This window comes from Conger conger, chromosome 12 (assembly GCF_963514075.1).
Source record: "Conger conger chromosome 12, fConCon1.1, whole genome shotgun sequence".
Taxonomy (NCBI): Eukaryota; Metazoa; Chordata; class Actinopteri; order Anguilliformes; family Congridae; genus Conger; species Conger conger.
The window spans coordinates 27111643-27129759 of record NC_083771.1 but is presented as its reverse complement, the minus strand read 5'-3'; the positions used below and the strand labels follow the sequence as shown (position 1 = coordinate 27129759).

General features: G+C 45.7%; 1 protein-coding gene and 1 long non-coding RNA gene across 2 annotated transcripts; one reads left to right on the top strand and one right to left on the bottom strand.

Annotated features, from left to right (window-relative positions):
• Positions 1 to 582: 582 nt before the first annotated feature.
• On the bottom strand, positions 583 to 3044 carry LOC133141874 (uncharacterized). The gene is made up of 3 exons (XR_009710136.1): positions 2485 to 3044; positions 1928 to 2113; positions 583 to 1844 (listed from the first exon to the last, which is right to left on the bottom strand). It is a non-coding gene; the product is annotated as an uncharacterized LOC133141874 (long non-coding RNA).
• On the top strand, positions 2537 to 17607 carry LOC133141873 (serine/threonine-protein phosphatase PP1-gamma catalytic subunit A). Its single transcript, XM_061262670.1, has 7 exons — positions 2537 to 2807; positions 10409 to 10540; positions 10738 to 10968; positions 11709 to 11813; positions 14005 to 14228; positions 15147 to 15281; positions 15897 to 17607. The coding sequence occupies exons 1-7, from the start codon at positions 2753 to 2755 to the stop codon at positions 15984 to 15986; spliced, it is 972 nt and encodes a 323-aa protein (XP_061118654.1). The 5' UTR covers positions 2537 to 2752; the 3' UTR covers positions 15987 to 17607.
• Positions 17608 to 18117: the final 510 nt, after the last annotated feature.

Below are 18117 nucleotides of genomic sequence, written 5' to 3'. Positions count from 1 at the left end.
ATAGTTCTTAAATGGGACAGACCTCCCTGTTTATGTAGAACAACATTCTCCAGTTTTCCTGATAACAGCTGAAGAGGCCATTTGTCTCATAAGCACCCTATGCCAATGCATCACAAGGGGGATTAATAATTACCATGACTCAGCCCAGATTCCTCCTCTCCAGCCTGACTGCCAAACAGGGGGGGAGTGAGGGTTACAAAGGTGTCCATGTGGTGCATCGCATTTAACAAGGCCCTGGATGTCACAACCATGTGCACACTGACAAAACAAATACGCCTGTTTTGTGCGAATCAACACTGAATGAGAGAGAGAGAGAGAGAAAGAGAGAGAAAGAGAGAGAGAATGAGAGAGAGGGAGGGAGAGAGAGAGATGGAGAGAGAAAGAGAGGACGAGAGAGAATAAGAGAGAATGAGTAACAGTGAGTGACCATGCACACTAAACATAAACATATATTTATATATATTGTTGCTGTTATACAGTCACCGAGCACTTTATTAGGAACATGTTTACTTTATTACACCTCATCAGCCAATTATGTGGCAGCTGTGCAATGCATACAATCATGTAGATACAGGTCAGAACTTTCAGTTAATGTTCACATCAACCATCAGAATGGGGAAAAAATTTGATCTAAGTGACTTTGACTGTGGAAAGACAGGGCGGTTTGAGTATCTCAGAAACTGCTGATCTCCTGGGATTTTCATGCACACTAGGGTTTCCAAAGAATGGTGCAAAAAGCAAAAACAAAAAATCCAGTGAGCACAAGTTCTGCAGACTGAAACGCCTTGTTAATGAGAGATATCAGAGGAGAATGGCCAGACTGGTCAAAGTTGACAGGAAGGTGACAATAATGCAAATGAACACACATGACAACAGTGGTACGCAGAAGACCATCTTTGAACACACAACGCATCATAACTCTAAGTGGATAGGCTAAATACCTTAAAAAAAAGTGCTCGGTGAATGTATATTGTTACATTTATCACCATCACTATTATAATTTTAACATTATTATTGTAATATTATTATATGCTTGGGCAATATTTACATTTGTATGTCATGCCAATAAAGCAATTGTATTAGAAATCCTGAAAAGGTGTGAGCAGCCAAGACATTGTATTCACTTTTTCTTTTTTGCACATTTTAACAGATGGCTGGTGGACTTTGGATATTTTCTGTTATGTACAGTACAATTTATGCCATCGCTGTACTTTGTTCTCTGAGGATCTGCATATCTTCTTACAAAATAAAGAAAATAATGTAGGTACATAATACGAAGATCTTTACAAATTTAACAATAGTCACTCTTGAGATTATCATGAAATGCTTACACTCGTTTCAAGTGCACAGTAAAAATGTGTTCAATCCGATCAAACAGAGTACATACAGGTAGGAGTCTGTTAGGCAACAAATGTACTCCATAAGGCCTGATTTAACACAGAATATTTTACGGGCGGCACATTGAAGACCATGGTCACTCCTTTTTGTTTCAGCACCCCCTCACAGAGGTAAGACACAACACAAAACCAGACCTCTGCTGACTGAAATTGACCTCTGTTCAGCTGATCATACACCCATAGTAATCTCTACCATTGAAAAGGCATGAGGCTCATTCAGGGTCTGGGTTTTGGGGGTTTTGGGGGCACAATATAGAAGCAACCAAGCTACAGAAGCCACAGGAATACATTCCCCTGAGTGACATTGGTAGCCAATTTGAAATTCATAGGTCAAAGGGTGTTGTGATGGCAACAGCAACGCTTGAAAACACCCTCTGGCGTCTCCTTCATGCCCGCTGGATTCATGACTGGAGCCACTGGTGAATTTCACCCTTGGTAATGCACTGCCTGCAAGGACAAATTGGTTGTATCTCAAGAATAGGATTTGGGACTGTAGACAGTACATAAATACAAGGCTTGGGCATGCGTACCTGCATGCAAGCCCCCCATCTGTCGTGTTTTTTTGGTCTACAACATGCAGAAACAGACAAAGGGCTCTGTTTGAAGCAAGCCCTGGTGCAGTGTTCTTACGAACGTAGGTGACATCATCGATGCTGTCCTGTCCCAGGACTTTGGCCAGTGCTGGGATTAGTGTCACAATGCAAGGGCAGGAGTTCCTGTAAAATGAATCACTGTCATCGTCAGCATCATCATCATCATCATCATCATCCCAAATACTATTATTACATAAAATAATATGTAAAATACAATTGAATTTGTATAAACTATATACAAATTCATGCCAAGCTGTTTACTTTCTTACAATGTGGCGCATTTGACTGTATTCTTTCAATGAGCTAGAAAAAATCAAGTGAGCTTGACACAGATTACAAATTTGCTGATACACAAAGTTCGGTAGTGAATTTTAGGAAAAAAAAATTTTTTTTCGTTCCTGAATTTTGAAAGGGAAAATGATGAAAACAAATGCACAGAAAAGGGACTGTTTGTCTGAGCGGATAAGTCAAGACGTGCATCCTGCTCTACCTACATTGCATCCAATGAAATTCGTTCTGTATTTTGGGCCTGTCATATCACTCCGCTACCCGGCGGTCTCGGTAGTCAGCACACGGGCAGGGCCAGGGTGGAGAGCGACAGAACTGGAGCGAGTCGAGTTGAGGCGTGGAGAGGCGCTGGTTGTCTAGCTTTAGCGTACATGAGAAGAAACGTAAAGAAATCAACACTGGGCAGTTTTTTCCAATTATTATTATAGTAGGCTAGCCGATCATTATATTTATACTACCGCCATCGAGCAAACTATGGCCGATGTAGACAAGCTCAACATAGACAGTATAATCCAGCGCCTTTTGGAAGGTAAGCGGGTCTTTTCTTTGCGCAAGAATATGGCATCATCACGTAGCGTTTGCTAATGTTTTCAAGCATTTTATGTTAATTTAACAGGCGTCCGTTGTATTCTGCTGCCGCGTGTTTTAACGAAGTGATGTCTTGGTCAGGGTGGTGGTTTCATTAGCTTCCACGAGCTAACTTAGTTGGCTAAAGTCAAATAGCTTGCCGGCTAGCGATGGTTGTTGTTGTAAAGCAGCTAAATTAGCACCAGCTTGCTTGTCACAGCTGCAAGTAGCGGAAACGGTTTATTCGAACCAAATCAGATGGTCTAATCAATATAGGTATCTTATTCCAGTTTACCTGTATTTTGCCACTAGCAGTTAGTAGCCAATTATATGCCACTACATAATATTACGCATCTTTTGCCACGCTTATGAAACCGACAAGCACGCTGTTCTCGGTAAGGTTACTGACCGAACGTTAGCAGCAACGTTATCCATTTCCATTGTAAATCGTAGCTAGTGCTTGCAATCTGCTGAGCCAATAAGCCGACATAAGTCATAACGTCGCGTGTTAAAATTTTTTTTTTTTTTACATTTGCTCGCGGATCTTTTGTTAACTAGCCATCTATCTAGCTAGCATGGTGCTGGTTTGTGACAGACTGGCTGATACAGTAAACGCGTAACTTAGCTGTACTGGTTAACGTTTAGATGGCTAAATATCATGGCACGATGAACAAATCGGTCAATACATTGCTGGCAAACGACAGTACGGAATTTACATTAGCTCCGCTAGCTTGCCGATTAACGGTCGATATCTAGCTTCCTATATTTACAACGAGCTGTGCACAATTTCTCACTGTTTCGGATGCAGGACAAAACCGCGTAGTTAGCGATGTGGTTGGGCAGCGGGGACCGCGACCTAGATTCATTTTCGGGTTGCCCTGGTTTTTTCGTATTATGCCGATGTTCAGTGCAGTGCGTTTTCTGACTTGAAATCAATATGCAGCGCAACCCTGCTATGATTTTTGCTGCCTTTGCAGTGCGATGAACGTCATTGTGTATTTCAAGATGCATTTTCCCAGTGAATGATGTTAGAACATTCTTTATCTCGCGAATTGAGAGCGTGTCATCAAGCTGTCATTTATAAAGATGCAGGTGGGTAACGTGCACTGTATTGCTGAACAAAATACATTTGTCAGTGTAAATGGTCTTAAAGCACTTTCTCTGCCGTTTCTTATCCTGCCCCGAATCCATTCGTCTCGTAAACTGAAAGATAACCTCGTAATTCTCCAGATTGCCTTCTCTGTGTCCTTTGTCAACGTATAGCTCGGTCCTGGTTGTTTTTAGGGCGACCACTCTACGGGACTGCTTTAGAATTCCCCACTGAGTCGAATGATCATTTGTTTATTATTGTTTTGGTGAAGTAGGCCTGATACACCGTGTATTTTGGCACAAAAACCAAAGACACATGTAAGGCACGTTGTTCAAGGTTTTTCGGGGTTGGCATATATACATTTTATTCTACTGCATACGCGTGCACATTTCCTGTAAGATTCAGTCACACCGTGTACCCACAGAAAGATCCCCAGTGGCACACCAACTTGTTTATTCACGGTCCTCCAGAGGGTACCTTAAGGGCAACAGCGTCTTGCTGTGTACCTATTTAAGAATAATAAGTGTTGTGATTTAAAACCTTTAAAAAAAAAAAAAAGACTTCTGACTCCAATTTGCCTGCTACACGCTGGTGTTCCCCTCTACTGCAAAAGAGACATTCAATTAATATTCTATAATAATAACTGCCCCACCCACTATTTTTGAAGTCTTCATTCCTCGTGCAGGTTGTAGTTTGCGTTTGGTTGAAGGTTGGGCAGACAATTCAGCTTGTTTGTCCTTCAAACAATAGGTGAACTCTCCGTGGAGTGATGGCGTATGATTGCCTCTAAGCCACAGAGGCTGAAGTGCTGAGGGGTTATCTTATCGGCTGTGTGCAGTGTTTTTTTTCCTGCCGCTCCTTAGTCCCATTTCTCAACTTGGGTGCATACCTCTATGTTCCAATGCTAACTGTTCATTGCCCTCCCGTGAGCACAGACAGTGGTACAGACCAGACACTGGGGCACAGGCTGGTTCAGACCATTACATTACAATAATGGCATTTGGCAGACGCTCTTATCCAGAGCGACGTACAGTTGATTAGACTAAGCAGGAGACAATGCAGGGTTAAGGGCCTTGCCCAAGGACCCAACGGCTGTGCGGATCCTATTGTGGCTACACTGGGGATTGAACCACCGACCTTGCAGGTCCCGGTCATGTACCTTAACCACTACGCTACAGGCCGCCCTGGAGGCCCAGGGTAGACACTGGGGCACAGGCTGTGGTACTGACCAAGAGAAATTAAGCCAAATGCATGCAATTAAATTGTCCTTGGAGGACCAGCTGAGTGTCTCGAGACACGTTGTGGCAATCGGTGCATCCTGCAGGTTCTCCCTTCACTTCAGGAAGATTCGCTCCTTCCTCTCCCAAGAGGTGCCACAGCTACTGTACAAGCATGCGCACTGCCTTAGGTCCCCCTCTACAGCCATGTTCTCCCCAGGGTTCCCTCCAGTTGGTGAGGTTTTTTTTTCTCTCCACTGAATAAAAAAAAAAAAAAAAAATGTATAAACCTTGTACTTTCTATAGGTGATTCGGGGGCCTTGTTTGCCCTTATTTGTCCTTCTGTTTCTGTAAAGCATTTTTTAAAAATAATAATTTCGGAACATCTTCTGTAAAAAGCGCTGTACAATTAAAATTGTGATCATATACAATTATCTGGACTATCGTAAAGACCTGTTCGCTAGCACAGAAGCCTGTGCCATGAGGCGACTGCTCTCGGCCCAGAGTACTGCTTTCTGCCTGGTCATCAGCCTGCCTAAATTCACTCAACACCACCAATCACACAGCCAGTCACTGGCTTCCCGTGGCTGGCTTCCCGTGGCTGCGCTCCCTTCATTTGAGATGACTAACGCAGGCACAGCAAGCTGTGAGCGGTGTTGCTCCTTCCTGTCTCCAGGCTGTGATTACGCACGCACTCTGACCAGACCTCTCTGTTCAGCGTCCTCTCTCCAGCTGGCTGTGCCGTCTCTCAGCACCGGGCAGCCTCTTCCTCACAGCCCTGCCTCTCCTCTGCCCATGTCCCTCAATAGAGGACAACCTTCCCCAACCGCTCAGGAAGGCAGGTTCTCCGACTCCTTTCCGCAATAAAAACAAGTATTTTCAAACGCCTCCCCTTAAATGGTAAACGGTTGGCATTTATATAGTGCCTTTATCCAATGTGTTGTACAATTGATGTTTCTCATTCACCCATTCATATACGCACCAACGGCAATCGGCTGCCATGCAAGGTACCAACTAGCTCATCAGGAGCATTTCGGGGTTAGGTGTCTTGCTCAGGGACACTTCAACACGCCCAGGGCGGGTTCGAACCGGCAACCCTTTGACTACCGCCTGAGCCAGTTATGTGGCAGGTCTTCAGGTATGTACCTCGATGATGGTACTATATGCAACTTTGATTATCTCTTGCTCCTGTGGTGTCTTCTTACCACGATAAATTCACTTTTGTCAGTTGCCCTGGCTAAAAGCCTCTGCCGAATGACAGAACTGCAGAAATAGGATGGCTAAGCCCCAATGGGCTGTTTTGGGCCACTGCGTGTGGTCTGTATGCACTGTGGCACGCACCATTATTGCTACTGTAAAGATGTACCACACAAGTATGAGACTCTGACCTCTGGAAGCACTTGTGTTTCCATTTTTGGTCGTTACCTGCAGATGTGGAAGGAAGGGGTTGTGGTTGAGCGGCTGTTGAGCTAATCCTGTCCCGTGTTTGTTTGGGCTGCAAACAGTAGGCTGAGGGCTTTCTTATCAGGGCTAAGGGTGTTAATACGGGCAGCAGACTTACATAAGTGCCCTATAATCCTTAAGGTTTCCGGCCAGACCTATTTTTCCTTGGCGGTCCTCTGGGGCTGAATTCTCACGCTGACGTATGTTTAATGTTTAATTCATTTTGCCATTGCACAGCTGTACCTGATCCTAGATCTGCCTTGGCCACTCTTTCAAGAGAAGAGAATATGTTATTTGTGCCATTAAGAGAACAATTAAAATATTTGCTACAGTTTGGACCGATTTGCAGGGACGGTGTAATAGACTTATGCCATCAATATCTGTCAAGTTATTTTTATAAATGTGTGGACCATGCATTGTCAGAAATATTTGGTTGCCCTCTTGCTAGTGTGCTTCCATACCTACCTAGCCAGAAGTCATTCAACTTCAGAGGTATAGAGTTCCAGAAAAAACACTTTGCTTGCTGAAGGCGTGAGTGGTATATTCAAAATGGTATAATACTTATACTAATGTACATTGGCTATAGTTGGGAGTGTCTGGCAAGAAAGAGGCAAGTTAATACTTACAAGGCTAGAGCTGGTTTGTGATTGTCAGATGGTAAAATGTATTTGGCAAGCTTTAGCTACAATTAGGATTGTGCTTCGAGGTCACTGGACTTATCTCAGCTGTTCCTGTGGGTAAGCCCCCTGTAGCCTCAATGTTCCCCACAAGAACAATAGTTTGGAATTTGGTAAGCAAACAAATAATCCGCAGATAAGAAAACACTGTGAGAGTGAGTGCACTCTCACACAGCAAACCGTGGAAGCTACAGGCCTATTGCAAAAGCTAAAACAAAAAAAACAAAAAAAAACTATTGGCAAGCTTGTGAAATGCAATGTTTGAAAAGTGCTGTATAAATAAACATTATTAGTCTATTCTAATGACAAAGGTTGACATCTTGTTTAGGTTGCAGTTGTTCTGAACACGTGAGTGGTACAGAGTGTGTTTGAGAGCGTTAATAACAGTGAAATGTATACGGTCCCGTATGTCTGGGAAACCCTGATCCGTAGGCGCCGCTTGTGGTGAACGACTCCGCTTTTGTGCTGTGATGTTGTTTTGTGCTAGTCTTGCTGCTGATGGTTCTCAGTGTTTCCAAGGCCTGTTTACCTGAATATTTACCCATAACTCCTTCCCTAAAGGCCAGTTCAGATCAAAAAGTCGTTCGCCCACGAGACTCAGGGCCCACCAAGCCCTTTTCCTGGAGATCCACCGTCCTGTATGTTCTCACACAACACGGCACGTGTCACTCGAGAGCTCCGGATGATGTTGAGTGACGAATTATGGATGAAATGAAAAGCTACAGGATGGTCGGTTTCCTTGGAGCAGGGCTGGGCAACCTTGCCTCAGGGCCTTCTTGATAAGGACTTTATGAAGTTGGCTGATGGCCTGCCTGGACCCAGAGTTTAAAAACCAGATGGATCAGCACGACCAACTCTGTGCGTGTTGCTATAAAATCAGCAATTTATTCCGTTAATTGTTGTCTTTAATTGTATAGTCTCTTCTTGGTGGCATTGTAAAATATTGTAAAATATTTAGGCCAAGTAAAACCCTTTGCAGGCTCATCTTTTTATCTGCAGCCCTGCTAAAGCTGCTATTGTTGGATTTTGCGCGCCATTGCGCAGATTCCACACCTCAAAATTAGCATCTTTATGTGCCCATGTGACCAGCGCTGGGGTGGGGGGGAGTGGTGTCGCTCTCATGGCAACGGAGCTGCTCTTGTGCAAATATGTGAGCGGTACTAAAACTGCGAGGGGACTGGACCTGGCCCACTGAGAGACTGGGACGCAAAGCACAGCACCACCGGGTCAAACGCCGCTTAAACCTCCACGGCAGACCAGCGCATACAGAGCATTTAGATGAAGAAGATGTTGAAAAGGTTTCAAGCCTGTTGGGAACGGCATTGGTTTGTTGTATTGATTCAGCTCTTACATGGTAATTTAATTATTGGTGTAGTTTATGCTGCAGTGACCCGACTTCCTGGTCACGCACCTGAAAGGCCCATACACACCATGCACACTATTAACTGTACCGATAACTATGAGCATCCACGCTGCTCAACCATAACATTCTGTGAATAGTCTCTCGGCTATGGCATCTGCCTTTTTGCACGTTATGCCCTGTAAATTCTGCTGGATTTTGAAATTGCTGTCAGTGTTTTATGGTTCATGGATTTGGAAAAAATTGCTCTGCAAGTTGTCCCAAAGATCATTTGTCACTGTTGTTATAGTTACATGAAACTACATTTGCTTAGTTAATAACGACAGCCACCTCCTGTAATTTTACCGAACACTAGCCAGCCGCTTGCTTTATGGTTAGCCACTAATCTCACAAACACAGCTCACCACTGCAGTAGCCAATCCATACCCGTCTCCTCTCGTCCTCCTATTGGGTCATATTGGGTCATAGAGCATATGAATTCAGTGTTTTGGACGCATGCTTCTCATATAGCCTACAGCACAGAGATACAAAAACAAATTAAGAAAGGCCCACGCCCAGAAGAGGCCAGTGGAGTTTTTAGAATAACAATACAGGTTGGCAAGCAAGGTATTGGGCAGAAGTACACAGAGATACAGGTTGTCTGTGTATCATAGCAATGACTGAACATGTTTGTTTTGTAATATGTTCAAGCTGAGAATCCTGCGTAGTGTGCCTTTAACCAAATGAGCCAACCAGCAGACAAATCATGTCCAAATACTGCGTCTGATTGGCTGGCAGATCGGTTCTCAGCCTGGGAATGGTTCAGGCTCACTGTGGGAAGTATCCAGGCATGTCCTGCGTCTGGGGCGGGGTGTGGGGTGTGGGAGAGGCAGGGTAGAGTCTGGGAGCTGCTGCTGTGCCTGTGCCGAACTGCCTTCTGCGACAGGTTCTTCATTCAGAAGGAATTCCTTTGACGTCATAGAGGCCGGGCCTTCCAGTCACTGTCTTGGCATGGTGCAGCAACTGCTCCTGTCTGTAATGTATACAGACACACAAACGTACTCTCACACCCTAATTCAATAACACACACACTCTCACCAACACACACATACACACCCACCCACCAACACACATACTCTCACGCCATAACTCAATAACACACACACACACACACACACACACACACACACACACACACTTGCACCCCAACTCACCAACACACACATACTGTCACACCCTAACTCAACAACACATGCACACATTCACTCACTGTGCTCAATGTTTTGAGTATCAACATAAGCCTGCTATAAAAATGTCATCATTAGTTCCTTCCGCAGAAGGAGAGATAAGGCATTTTGATAACATGTTCCCAGGAAGTGTGCCTACTAAATGCAGAATAGCCCAATGTGCTTCATGTGGGTCACAGCTCAAACAAACTGGGCACCTCCCAGCAGATAACAGGTGAATCAGACATCACTCACAGGCCTCCCCACTCGTGTGAGAGGTCAGGTTGAAGTTGGTTTCTGTGCATGGTTTCAGGGCTGTGTCATCAGAGCTGACTCAGTCTCCCAGCTGTGAATGTCTCAAGTTATCCTGTTCAGTGAATTCAGTGAAGTCAATGTCCTCTGATGAAAGTTGCATTGCTCATAACCTGACCATCCTCCCTCTCTCTCTCTTTCTCTCCCTCTCCCTCTCTCTCTCCCTCTCCCTCCCCCCTCCCCCTCCCTCCCTCTCTCTCCCTCCCTCTATCCCTCTCCCACTCTCTCTCCCTCCCTCCCTCTCTCCTGCCCCCCGCAGTAAGGGGGTCTAAGCCTGGAAAGAATGTGCAGCTGCAGGAGAACGAGATTCGGGGGCTCTGTCTGAAGTCACGAGAGATCTTCCTGAGCCAGCCCATCCTGCTGGAGCTGGAGGCGCCCCTCAAAATCTGCGGTGAGTAACCTGCCCCAGAGACGGGGCGGCGTTTCTGTAGCAACCGCGCCTGGTGGGGGTTCAGGCGCCCTCAGGTGTATACAGGTGTTCTCCAGTGTATAGAGGTGCGCTCAGGTGTATAGAAGGTGAACTCGGGTGTTTTGAGGTGAGCCAGGCATGGTAATCCCACGTTAATGCAGGAACGCTGCCCCCTGCAGGTGACATCCATGGGCAGTATTACGACCTGCTGAGGCTGTTTGAGTACGGAGGGTACCCCCCGGAGAGCAACTACCTGTTCCTGGGGGACTACGTGGACCGGGGCAAGCAGAGCCTGGAGACCATCTGCCTGCTGCTGGCCTACAAGATCAAGTACCCCGAGAACTTCTTCCTGCTGCGCGGGAACCACGAGTGCGCCTCCATCAACCGCATCTACGGCTTCTACGACGAGTGTGAGAGACGCATGCACACACGCACGCACGCACACGCGCACACAAACGCACGCACACAACCGCTTCTATGACCAGTGTGAGAGGCGCGCACACACACACACACACACACACACACACACAACCGCTTCTACGACGAGTGTGAGAGACGCATGCGCGCACACACACACACACACACGCACACACACACACACACACAACCACTTCTACGACGAGTGTGAGAGACGCATACACACGCACACACGCACGCACGCACGCACGCACACACACACACGCACACGCGCACACAACCACTTCTACGATAAGTGTAAGAGCACGTACACACACCTACACACCCGCACACACACAACCACATCTACGGCTTCTACGACGAGTGTGAGAGCACGTACGCACGCAAGCACGCACACACATGTACACACACACACACGCACGCACACACATGTACACACTGGCATGTTCTGATACACATGCACAGACACACACCCAATGACATGTAGTAATGAGTGTAAACTCTTCTGAGTGGCTCCATACAAGCACAGAAGGTGAGATGGTGAGCTTGTATTTCCTGGAATATTATTTTATTCTAATTCTATAAACCTGTACCCAGATAGCTCCATGCCATGAGCTGAATTTTAAAACTTCAAATGAGGGTTCCCTGTGGCTTGCCTTGGTCAATTTGTGTGCTTACCTTAAATGTGTTTTAAAAATGTTTTAATTTAATTAAATTAAATTAATTTTTGTAGGTAAGAGACGCTACAACATCAAGCTGTGGAAGACCTTCACTGACTGCTTCAACTGCCTGCCCATCGCAGCCATCGTGGACGAGAAGATCTTCTGCTGCCATGGAGGTGAGTGATGGTTCCCCTGCCTGCCGCAGCCCCATTTCCTTCTGCTGGATCAACACAGCCCCGCCTGATTCCAGTATCTGTGGACACAACGCGGTCTGATTAGCGCCATCGTGTCTGACATCTGTCACATACTCCAGGAACTCACACGACGAAGCAACAAGCTGAGTGTGGCAAAATGTGTGCTTCCAATTTTAACGTGACACATTACATAAATGCCGTTTGGCAGACGCTCTTATCCAGAGGGACGTACAGTTGATTAGACTGAGCAGGAGACAATCATCCCCTCGGAGCAATGCAGGGTTAAGGGCATTGACCTTGCAAACCACCGACCTTGCGTGTCCCATGCACCTTAACAGCTAGGCTACGGGCCGCCCTGACACCAATGTGCGCTGCAACTGCGTGGGTTTCCGTGGGATACTGTTCAACAACTACAGACAACTAAAGACTTATTCATTACTCTGCCGAGGTTACTCCCTCAACCAGATTAGCCTGGGGCGCCACCTTGTGGGTCAGCGGCATATAAGCTCAGGCAGGGGTGAAAGAAGCGGTAAATGCGTGTGTACTATGTAAGACCAGAGCTCGCAAATATCATGACTGCATTAGCATCTGTGTTCTTTGTGTAGAGTGTGTTGCAGGCCTTGCGCTATCTTATCAACACACACACACACACACCAGTTGGTTTGAAATTTCAACTTGTTGATGTAATTTTATTCAACTCGTTTTTAGAGGGTTTTAACTGTATCCTGGTCCTGAATCAGTTGAATTTTGGAAGTATGATCAGCCTACTGAGTCAGGGCACAGAGCTGTACAAAATATATTTTACTGCTTTCCTAAATGGATGGGGCCGCACCAGTTAGACTGGCCTTCAAATATGATTTGGCATTACAAAATGAGGGAAAAAACAACTGATATATTTATAAGTGTGTTTGCTTGCCTACTCAGAGTGTTGGGGAGTTAGAGTGTTAGAGTGTTGGGGAGTGGGAGAGTGTTGGGGAGTGGGGGAGTGTTGGGGAGTGGGGGAGTATTGGGGAGAGGGGGAGTGTTGGGGAGCTGGAGTGTTGGGGAGCTGGAGTGTTGGGCAGTTGGAGTGTGGGGGAGTGTTGGAGTGTTGGGGAGTGTTGGAGAGTTGAGGTGTTGGAGTGTTGGGGAGCTGCAGTGTTGGGGAGCTGGAGTGTTGGGGAGTTGGAGTGTGGGGGAGTGTTGGAGTGTTGGGGAGTGTTGGAGAGTTGAGGTGTTGGAGTGTTGGGGAGCTGGAGTGTTGAGGTGTTGGAGTGTTGGGGAGTTGGAGTGTTGGGGAGTTGGAGAGTTGAGGTGTTGGAGTGTTGGGGAGCTGCAGTGTTGGGGAGCTGGAGTGTTGGAGCTGCCATCATGAAAGCGCGTTGCAGCGCAGTTGTGGAGTGTCTCAGATTCACAAGTGAAACAGGAAGTTGATTTTGCACTTCCTCGTTGCCACCTTCCCACAGCGCTCTGTGGCTTTTACAGTGTTTACCCAGCTTCTTGCTGGAAGTTACGCAACAGGCACAAGAGATAATTTGTACTGACCTGTCCTGATCATAACCTTATTACTGTAGATCTACACAGATGTAATAAAGATGGTGCTCCTTGCCACAGGCAGAGCAGAAATGGAAGGTGGGGTTGGGTGCAGGTTTGATGTTTGTCACATTGGTCTGAGTTAAGGGCGATGGTTGTTTTTCCCCCTCAGTGAAAGGCTTGCTGATGTTCAGCCTGGTACTGGTGTCGGCATGTTTACAGCCGTGAGACTGAACTCCGCTAAGCTTTAATGCGTTTAGCGCCTCTGAGCCAGAACACGCCAGCTCTTACAATGCGCAGTGTGACAATCTGCCGTGGTGTATGCATAAACGGTAGACAGACTTTTGTCGTTCAATCCAAAGATTTGAAGAGCTCATTCACAAGATTGTTATCCAAGTTTCATGAAAATTGGATGTACAATGTGGGAGTTATAGCTCTTCTCAAACATTGAAAAAAATAAATGGTTCTTTAGTTATAGCACCACATGGAGGCTCATTGCTTTCATAGTGCATGGGCATGTAGCCTCAAAGTAACCGGATCAGATTGCCAAAGCTCATGTCTTGTTTTACCATCGGAAATGTAGGAAATGATAATAATAATCATTGAATAAGAACACTAATAATAACCTGAGACCTGACCCCCACCCTGTGCCCACCCCCAGGCCTCTCCCCTGACCTGCAGTCCATGGAGCAGATCCGAAGGATCATGCGCCCCACGGACGTGCCGGACCAGGGCCTGCTGTGCGACCTGCTGTGGTCGGACCCGGATAAGGACGTTCTGGGCTGGGGGGAGAACGACCGCGGCGTTTCCTTCACGTTCGGTGCAGAGGTCGTGGCCAAGTTCCTTCACAAACACGACCTGGACCTCATCTGCCGTGCCCACCAGGTGAGCACTGCGCCACCTCTTCTCCCCCAATGCCATTCATGATGAAGCCATGAAAGACCCCCACTCCCCCTGCAGCATAACATTCTCTATGGTACTGATGTCACAAAGACCCCAACAGCATAACATTCTCTATGGTACTGATGTCACAAAGACCCCAACTCCCCCAACAGCATAACATTCTCTATGGTACTGATGTCACAAAGACCCCAACTCCCCAACACTATAACGTTTTCCGGGTTAATGATGTCATAAACATCCTGTCTCCCCAACAACATTACATAAATTTCTTGATGTTAATGATGTCATAAAGACCCCATCTCCCCAACAGTATAACATTATCTGGGTTGGTGATGTCATAAGGACCCCATGTCCCCAACACCATAACATTCTCTGGGTTCTGTCAAGCAGTTATATTGTATTATACATGTTGTCTCACTGTTTTAGATACTCTTGGTATCACAGAAACTATAGTTGCAATTTAATTGTATAACTACTTGAAATGGCACTTATAATAATGTCACACTAATAACACCAGCCTCTTGCTGTTATAACCAGTGCTGCAGTTTCTTCTACTTTAAAGACAAAGGCCCTTAATGAAATCTATAAAAAACGGAAACTCTGAAACTTGTGGTGCGAGTCTGACAGGGTGCAATAACTGAGCCGCTCCTAGAGACGCTGGTGGTGGCGGCTTTCTGCAGCGCAGCACACAAAAGGTCCTTCAGCTGCATCGGAGACGCCGTTTCTTGTAAAGCGGTTTCGGGTAAAGGGTTAAAGTATGTCACTTTGTCAGAGGATTTAAATAGAGCGTTAGAGCCGGCGGGATGTGTCATCGCCCCGGGAGCTGGAGTCTGGAGGCTGCAGTGCTGGAGGAAGGGAATATTCACACCTTAACCCCGCCCTGCTGTCGCCTGCTTTCAGGTGGTGGAGGATGGGTACGAGTTCTTCGCCAAGAGGCAGCTGGTGACCTTGTTCTCAGCGCCCAACTACTGCGGGGAGTTTGACAACGCGGGCGCCATGATGAGCGTGGATGAGACTCTGATGTGCTCCTTCCAGGTACTGACTGATTATAGTTCGGTTCCAGGTACTGACCGACGTAGTACGGTCCCAGGTACTGACCGACGTAGTACAGTTCCAGGTACTGACTGATATAGTACAGTTCAAGGTACTGACCGACGTAGTACAGTTCCAGGTACTGACTGATATAGTACAGTTCCAGGTACTGACTCATATAGTACGGTTTCAGGTACCAACCGACGTAGTACGGTTCCAGGTACTGACTGATGTAGTACGGTTCCAGGTACTGACTGATGTAGTATGGTTCCAGGTACTGACTGATATAGTACGGTTCCAGGTACTGACTGATATAGTACGGTTCCAGGCACTGACTGATGTAGTTCGGTTCCTGGTACTGACCGACGTAGTACTGTTCCAGATACTGACTGATATAGTACGGTTCTAAGTAGATTCAGGCTACACCCCCCCGACACACCCACCCAATGGGAGCAAACATACCTCAAGGCACACCGTTTGGAAGAAGCATCGTTCAACACGGGTGGGTTGGAGGGAGATCCGGGTTTGGGTTGGTCAGAAGATGGTGTCAGTGTGCGGATGAGTCTTGGTGAGAAAAGGGCGCTGACCTGGTCCATGTCCTCCCTCTTTCTGCTGTAGATCTTAAAGCCTGCGGAGAAGAAGAAGCCCAACTCCAGCCGTCCGGTGACGCCGCCCAGGAACATGGTGACGAAGCAGGCCAAGAAATGAGGCCTGAGGGCGGGACGCGCTGGACCAGACTTTATCCCCACTCATTCGCTCGGATTCATTTGGTCTTTAATGGTCTCTCCAACTCAAGAATGTTGGCTGCCTTTTTTTATATGTACATAGTGTTTTGTTTTATGTTTTTATGTTCATTTAAATTTTTATTTTTTGGCTGTGACTGGGGGAGGGAGCTGTTGTGGAAATGGTTGTTCCTCATCGACTGACCGACTGACCGTCTTGCTGACTGACTGACAGTCTGTCAGTTGAACTCCTGCTGCGATGATGACGTTTTATGGCTAGAGGACTGAAGGACTTAACAGACTAGAGTAGTCACAGCCATTCGGTTTTTTTTTTCCCCCCCCACCCTTCTGCAGCAGCCCAGAAAGTTTGTTTCTCCAAAAACGTTTATTTTTATTTTTTAATGTTCCTTTTTAATTTCAGTCTGAATGACTGATTTATCTTATCGATCATTATCGTAAATCAGAGAAACTAACTTAAGGAAAAAAAAAAAGAAAGAAAGAAACTTTCAGGTTTTGTGCATTTGTCAGTCTGCCACATTTCCGAGCGCGCTCAGTCCGTCTCTCCGGGAGAGAGGCGGGGCTTACACAGTCACATGGTGATGCTCAGGGCTGGTACCACACCCCCACACTGACCTGGATATAATCTCCACCCACACCCCCACATGCAGCCCGTCATCACTTATCCAATTATGGAAACATTTTTTCCAAACAAATTCTTGAAAAAGAAAAAAAAAAATGAAAAAAAAAAAAAAACACTGTGAGAATAATTAAATCTTACACCTCTTGAGATTTAAACGAGAAGCTTTTTGGGGAATTAAAAAGGTTTTTTAGAGAAAATAGGATGACTTTCTGTCCCCACACTTCTCTAAGGAGAAAGTCTGAGGAGATTCCCTGTTTAATGCAGCCGTATCACTCAAGTGCTGTCTTTGTTTTGTTTGAAATACTTCCTGTACTGTACTCTTTAAACAAAGTTGTTCTTGTAATGTTACCTGTCCCTCACTAGCATCATGATCTTTTCTCTTTTCTTTTTTTTTCATTGTAGCCTGATTTGAAAAGGGATTTTTAGAATGCCATCACCTTTTAAATTTAAGACATTCCTCAAGCTATGCGAATTTTAAGAGTAGCAAGATAAAATTAAGTTAATGACAAAAAACGCCATCAGTGAGTAATGTATCCTCACGGGAGCAGACATGAAATGAGTGTTTCGACACGTTTTTCTTTTCTTTGCTTCATGGCTTTGGAAATAGGAGTTTTAATGTAAGAACCCTCACAGGTACAGGCATGAGGAAGGGCATCTCAAGGACTTTGTGTTGCATGCATCTAAACGTGATAAATTTAAACATGGCCTTTTTCCTTTTCCGGGCATGTATACTTTAGCATGTCTTAAGATAATGTAGCTTAACTCCAGGAATCTGTCATTTGTAACTGATCTTTTTTGAATATTTGAATTTTTTAAGTTTCATTTGAACTTCATCATATATCATTAAACTGTGTATATATACATATATGTTAGTTTTGTTCAGTTTGGGCAATAACACATTTTTTTCCACAGTTAAGCAATTGTATACTTGTTTTAATAAAGATTATGGATGGCAGGTGGTCAGCTAGTTGATTCCCCCTCTGTTGTCTTTATTCCTCAGCCATACTGGTGAAAATGTGGGGTTGGCCATTAAACCTCTGGGGAATTCAAGTGTAAACGCAATTACACTCTGTTGGACCAGAATATTGGAGTCAACAACCCTTCCCTTGGTATGGGAACTTTAACGACCAGTGACTGAAGTGTTGGTTTCACATCCCATCTAAAGGATCCTGCAGCACAGTGTCCCCATCACTATGTAGCAGCAGTGCATTTTCTATTTACACCCAAACCTTTTCCAGCAGCAACAAGCAAACATGCCTTTCTGTGTAAGCCATCAGATACGATTTGATTGTAAGATTTGATAAATCAATGAGATCCCCGGTCACCGGGCTGAAAAATGTTAATCGATTGGTGACAGCCAAAACTTTGGGGGCTAGTTTTGCAGTCGTTTTGAACTGAATTACATTTTGAATAGACCCAATTTAGTCCAGGACTGAGTTCAATCTGTTTCTGTAAAGCTGGACCAAGGATGTGTCCA

Excerpts from the sequence above, each read along its gene's own strand:
- LOC133141873 (XM_061262670.1), top strand. The coding sequence starts at position 2,753 with ATGGCCGATGTAGACAAGCTCAACATAGACAGTATAATCCAGCGCCTT. Across the intron at positions 10,541-10,737 it reads GGCGCCCCTCAAAATCTGCG|GTGACATCCATGGGCAGTAT; the intron begins GTGAGTAACCTG and ends TGCCCCCTGCAG. Across the intron at positions 11,814-14,004 it reads GATCTTCTGCTGCCATGGAG|GCCTCTCCCCTGACCTGCAG; the intron begins GTGAGTGATGGT and ends GCCCACCCCCAG.